Here is a 6,441-nt window from a genome sequence, read left to right on the forward strand (position 1 = left end):
AAAAAATGAATAAGTTAAAGAAAACACGAGAAATCTCGTGGGGATAGGGATTGAAATACGGAGCAGGAACGAGGATAGGGAAGCCTTCTTCGTGGACATCTCTAGATCCATTGATGAAATCAATATCTAGGGTGTGATCTAAGGTGTTTCTTTGTTGTTCTAAGTGGCTTGAGGCTTCTATTCACATGACTCCAAAGTGGATTATTTCCTTGGGTCATGTTTTCTTGAGTTGTATATTCTTTTTCTTTTTGTATGGTTAGTTGGTTTTTTTCTTTATTCTCTTATTAGTTCCTTTCGCTGTCTTTTATATTTGCCTTGATCACAGGCTTTCATATCAATTTCTCTTTATTATAATTCAATACATTTGGAAAAAAAAAAGGTATTACTCAATTTTTAGGTCTAAATTGTCGATTTCGAAACCATAAGATCAATAAATAAATAATAACCTCAAGCCACGAAGACTAAAACTATATTTTTCCTTCGTTAAAATAAGACAATCATTTTTATAAAAACAATTTTAAAAAATTAGTACAAATATGGAAGACAACAAACATAGTAAATTAAGAGGTAAATTATGTCCCTACAAACAACTTCATTTCATGCATCTTAGGGGGGTGTTGTTCAATCCGGCAGGTTTGAGGTTTTGGCCGCATGATGAACAAGTTCATGTGTAGCTATCATTGTTTTGCATCCTATTTGTGAGATGGAAACCAACCAACAATCATATCAAACCTCTGTTTTCTACAAAAATAGCATCAAAATAATGCTAAATTTTGTTACATAACTAATCTTTTTCGTTTTGATAAGTTTCAAAGGAGAACGAATCGGCGTCTATCCGCACGGGTACGAATTGAGGTTCCTCAGTTAATTCTACTGATCCAATTAATCTTACAAATTGTTCCACCGGGAGAAGAACCTTGAGATTATACCTAACATAACATAATTATTCATTAACATATATTAATTACATTTGGCAAGAAACACAGATTTGATTATAGTATTAAATTTTCATCGACATGTCAATATTTTCATCGATATTTTTATGTTTTTCTATGGGTTCAATATCGACATGAAAGGTGAATCGATATTTCTATTGTATCGTAGAAAAATTCATGAAACATAAAAATAAACAACAAAATATCATTAATGTAAATAAATATAAATAATAAACATATTAACTTGTTTAAAATCTTAAAATATTTACTCGTTAGTTTAAATTTATTTTTTGATTTTTTTTGTTTTTATAACTTTTAAAAAATATCCATCGAAATTGATATTTTATCCATATTTTCATCAAAATTTTCGTAAAGTTAAGATTCCGATATTTATTTATATTGAAATCAATATTTTAAACCTTCGTTTTAATATGGAACGAAAAGAAAGAATATGCCCTATGTATACATATCTGGATAACCTAATTTTCCTTCTGAAAAATTTAAATATATTATATTAAGTGTATAATTAAAGTCAATAGATTAAATATTCCAAAACAAAAAAAGCATTTTTTTTTAGTTTTAATGTTATGTTATGACAAAACGTTGGGCATGGGCTAAAATAAAAATAATAAATAAATAAAGAAGTTGTGTCCATAAATGTTAGCTTCAAAAACTAATTTTATTCTCTCTTTCATTTTAGGATTTTCATAACTTAGGATAATTTCATAGATAAGTTTCGAAATTATATGTAATATTTATTCTACTAGTGATATATCAACTTAAATATCGCTTTTTTATCGTTCATTTTATGAGTTCATTTTATAAGTCAATCAAGTTAAAGAGTTTAGTTTGTAGTTAAACTTCGAAGAAAAATCTTTAAAAACTATTTTTTAATTTTTAAAATTTGATATAATTTCTAAAATTTATTATTGTAATTTTTAAAAACAAAAAATAGAAAATATTACCAATCGAACATACATTTTTTTATGGTGAATTTTATTTACAAGACTATTCAATCCTACGAGAATTTGGCCTGGTTGATAAGTGAAAGGACCCCAACAAATTTATCTAATAGATATGAGATATTCTATTGTATAGCATATATAGGAAGCATCATTCTTACGTAGAATAAGTTTACATTTTTTCCCTTACGCTATAATTATAAAGTTAGCTAAACAAAAATTTATTGTTAAAAAAAAAAAAAAAAAATTTACATAATAATTTTTTGAAGGCTACTCCTAAAGTCCATGGGCAAGTCCAAGCTCATCAAAAAATGCGCATCGTCAAATGGAGATTATCATAAGTACTGGGTCGACCAACCCTGATCAATAAATATATATATATATATATATATATATATATATATATATATATATCAATTGAAAAATAATCTAGTCATGCTTAGTTTGACATCCTGCCACCTCGAGTGCTACAAATAGTTTCGAAGTGCGCTCAACGATCTCTAAGGAAAAGAGTAAGAATCTCCCCATGAAAGTATTGACTTTATTTTTATGTGATTAGTTGAATTATACACTCTATGAGACATCAAAGTGCGGTAGGTTCAAGACAACATCAACACAAAAAACTTTCATACACGTCAACTTGAAAAGCGAGATCTGACCAAGTGAAGCTCGAGACGACAAACAATCTCATAAGAAGCCTACGACAATGATAAACGTGTGCAAGTTTTCTGCAAAAAAAAAGCTATAATACACACTTCATTTGTAATTAATTTGACCTTCACTTTCTAATTAATTTTATAATAGAGAAAATCAAGCTCATAAACCGAATTCCATTTGTAGTACACAAGTGGGGAAGTATCAACCAATGATATAATAATAAAGAAAGAGAGTGCAGTCAACTTTGAGAGAAAAAAAAAATAAAAATAAAGAACTCTTAAAGATAAGAAGACATGTTTGCATGTAAGCATATCATTTCAAATATTAGTGCTTCTCACGTACAAAAAATCCTTCTCTTTATAATCATTTTTCAAACCAAAAATCAAACCCAATAAAATCACATTCCAAACTGTGCTGAAACTTCCATTTAGCTTGAGAGGCTATGAGGTTCATGGCAATGGCTTCTTCTTTAGCTCTCTTCTTCCTCCTTCATCTTCATTTCATCACGGCGGTGCCCACCATTCAACCGGTGCTTACCGTTGCCTCGACAAGTCGTGCACCACCTTCCGCAGCCTCTCTATTGTCACATACCTTTTACCATCGAACATGCCCCGATGCGGAGGGCATCATTCACCGAAAAGTGCTAGCTTGGATCCAAAAGGATTTCACGTTGGCTCCAGCTCTTATTCGCTTGCATTTCCATGATTGCGCTGTTAGGGTAAGCATCCATTCCATGCTTAATTATGTAGTTTTTATATATCTCTTACAATTGAAGTAAATTAGTCCTTATAGTTCGATCAGATTGATCTAATTATTTTTCTAAATTAGACCATTCATATTTAATTTGGTTTAGAACATTTTAATTTGATCTTTATAGGTTTAGTCAAACCTCTCAATTGTCCCTAAATTGGCTGTGTATCCTAAAAACCAACCAATTTTCTCTAATATGTTTTACAAATGTCTAAACTCTAATAGGAAATATCAGTACTAAAAAAAAAGAATCACCAACTTCAATTTCGGTTGATAATTGATGTGTACCTTTTTTTTTAATTAGAAATTTAAATTCTCATATCTCCAATGACGTATTGAACTAAAAAGAAATCATATCAAAACTAAACTAAATCGAAACTAGCCTAGAATGATGGAGGGTCGAGGAGATTTAGGGTCCATTTGAATTGAATTGAGAAAAAAGTGTTTTTCAAAAAACTCATTTTTATCTAAACACTTTTGATAAAAACTGATTAAAATACATTTGAAAAGCTATTTTGAATGGTTGTCAAATACTTTAATTTCTTCTAAAATGACTTATTTTTCAAATTAAATACTTGAAAATGTATTTCAAATATACCCTTAACTTATAAGCTAAATGTAATGTAACTTTTAATCCTTGTTGATTGAAACCTTTTTCAGTTTAGTTTGTAATTTCATTAATGCATGATAAATGTTAAAATTAACCGATGTGAAATGAAGATAAATTTGCATTGCCAAGAAAAATCAAAATTTCAATCAACTTAGTGGAAATGTAGGAGAAGAATTTAAAACTTTTCTTTCAAGTCGTTGGTATTCTAATTCCTCCCTTTATACCAACTTGACTTTGCTATGATGATGGGTAAGTTTATCATCCGTCAAATTTAGCGTTTATTAATTAATAAGAAAAAAAATTAAAGTATACTTTAACTCAACGATAGTTGATATGATCTTTTTTAAAAGCTGAAAGATCGTTTCCACATTTACAACAATTGTACTAAAAAAAATAATTATAAAAAAAGACTAAAATATAGGGAAATTAATTGCAAGAAATAACAGTAATTGTCATTTTGCAACCTCATGATTTTGATGGATTTCAAATGAATTTCATTATTTGGTAATGCATAAAATAGAATGATTTTAAAATCCGAAATGATTTCAAATCTTGTTTTATTTAAAAATCTTTCCAGACTAAAATGTTCGGATTTTGTAAGATTTCATAAGATTTGAAAGTAAATTACTTAATTAACCTTGCCAAGTTCTAATTTTTAATTAATACATCATAGTTAAAAACTTATATTAATAAATTCTTGACTTTCTTTCTCCGGTTACCATTCGAACACAAAATTTGTTCTCGTTCCAAATAAAGTAATTAATTTCAAATCATTTCTCAAATTTCAAATTACAAGATCTAAAATTATTTTTAAAATTTTTTTGAATGGAGGGTAAATAGCTATTTATATATAATATTTTGTGATGTTTTCAGTAATTACCCAAAATATAAATTTAGCCTAACCATTACATAACAGAAAATGTTAGGCATCTCAAATTTTTAAAATGTAGGTAAAAATATCAGTATCTATTTGTAGAAAAATTACTTATGAAATATATAAATTAGTAAATAAATATTATGCCATTTTTTAAAATGAATTATAATATTTATTGTTTATATTATATTTACTCATCTTTGTACTAATAATGATAATATTCGAGATTTTTGTAGGATGACCTTTTTACCGACGTCTTAATGATTTATAACTTACAAATCTAATTTGACTTAAGTGATTTGACCATCGTGTTTAAGCTATAAGATATGGTCATTCTAACAAGTGAAGAAAAAAAACGATCGTTACATGATTATTGTATCAAAATAGAAAGTTAAATTTTATTTGTTTTATATGACAAATCATTAATTATTTAGGATTAAGAAATGGTCATTCGTACAAGAATCTCGATAATATTGATAAAAATTTTAATTTCATGCAAAGATTTCTTAAATTTTGGATATGGATTTGTAAATTAATGATAGGGATGCGATGCATCGATTCTACTGAACTATCGAAGAAGCGAAAGAAGCGCCTTTGCCAGCAAAACCCTAAGGGGATTTTCAGTAATCGACGATATCAAAGCCGAGCTCGAGAGAAAATGCCCTAAAACCGTGTCCTGCTCCGACATTCTCACCGCCGCCGCCAGAGACGCCACCATTCTCGCCGGAGGTCCCTTCTGGGAGGTTCCATTTGGCCGTAAAGACGGCAGAATCTCCATCGCCGCCGAAGCAGAGAAAGTCCCTCAGGGCCACGAAAACGTCACCGCTTTGATCGACTACTTCCATCATCTAGGGCTCGACGTCCTCGATTTAGTCGCACTCTCCGGCGCCCACACCATCGGCCGAGCCGCCTGCCATACCTTCCAAGATAGGCTCTACAATTTCAACAGGACCCGAAAACCCGACCCGATTCTGAAACCTCCATTTCTGAATTTGCTTCGAAGGCAGTGTAAGAAAGCAATGGATCTGGTATTTCTGGATGCGACGACTCCGAAAATGTTCGATACTGCTTATTTCAAGAATCTTCAGAAGAAATTAGGGCTTCTGGCGACGGATCAAGCGCTGTTTTCGGATGAGAGAACTTCTTCGTTTGTGGATTTGATGGCGAATCAGCCGTTTCTTTTCGATAGCCAATTTTCGGCGTCGATGGTGAAATTGGGGAATGTGGGAGTGCTTACAAGGAAAAATGAAGGAGAAATTAGAGTTAATTGCAATTTCGTTAATCCCAGAAGAAGGAAGTAAGGATTTGCTTTCTGAATCTCCAACACAAATTATTACAAAAATGTCTGATAATGTTTGTTATTATTATAAATATGTATGAATTTTGAGTCTTTTGGGGGTGGGACTCCTAAAATATTGCTTTTATTTTTTCTTTTTTATTGGCAAAGGATTTATAGTTATATCGTTGATATGGAAGTGTGAGAGCTTTTATTATATGAGATGATTGTTTAATAATGTTGTTTATTTTATAAATATGTTAAATTAAGTATAATATAGATGTCTATTATTAATGTTCATTGGTCATGTGTCACTTATTTATTATCTCATGTGTTGTTCATGTGTATCAAAATTAATGTAATCGGACACATATTGG

General features: G+C 30.0%; 1 protein-coding gene across 1 annotated transcript; it reads left to right on the forward strand.

The window, feature by feature from the left end:
* Window positions 1–2,996: 2,996 nt before the first annotated feature.
* Window positions 2,997–6,201, forward strand: LOC120088670 (peroxidase 7-like). Its single transcript, XM_039046087.1, has 2 exons — window positions 2,997–3,272; window positions 5,331–6,201. The coding sequence occupies exons 1-2, from the start codon at window positions 2,997–2,999 to the stop codon at window positions 6,087–6,089; spliced, it is 1,035 nt and encodes a 344-aa protein (XP_038902015.1). The 3' UTR covers window positions 6,090–6,201.
* The last annotated feature ends 240 nt before the right edge of the window (window positions 6,202–6,441 follow it).

This window comes from Benincasa hispida, chromosome 10 (assembly GCF_009727055.1).
Source record: "Benincasa hispida cultivar B227 chromosome 10, ASM972705v1, whole genome shotgun sequence".
Taxonomy (NCBI): domain Eukaryota; kingdom Viridiplantae; phylum Streptophyta; class Magnoliopsida; order Cucurbitales; family Cucurbitaceae; genus Benincasa; species Benincasa hispida.

Excerpts from the sequence above, each read along its gene's own strand:
- LOC120088670 (XM_039046087.1), top strand. The coding sequence starts at position 2,997 with ATGAGGTTCATGGCAATGGCTTCTTCTTTAGCTCTCTTCTTCCTCCTT. Across the intron at positions 3,273-5,330 it reads TCCATGATTGCGCTGTTAGG|GGATGCGATGCATCGATTCT; the intron begins GTAAGCATCCAT and ends AATTAATGATAG.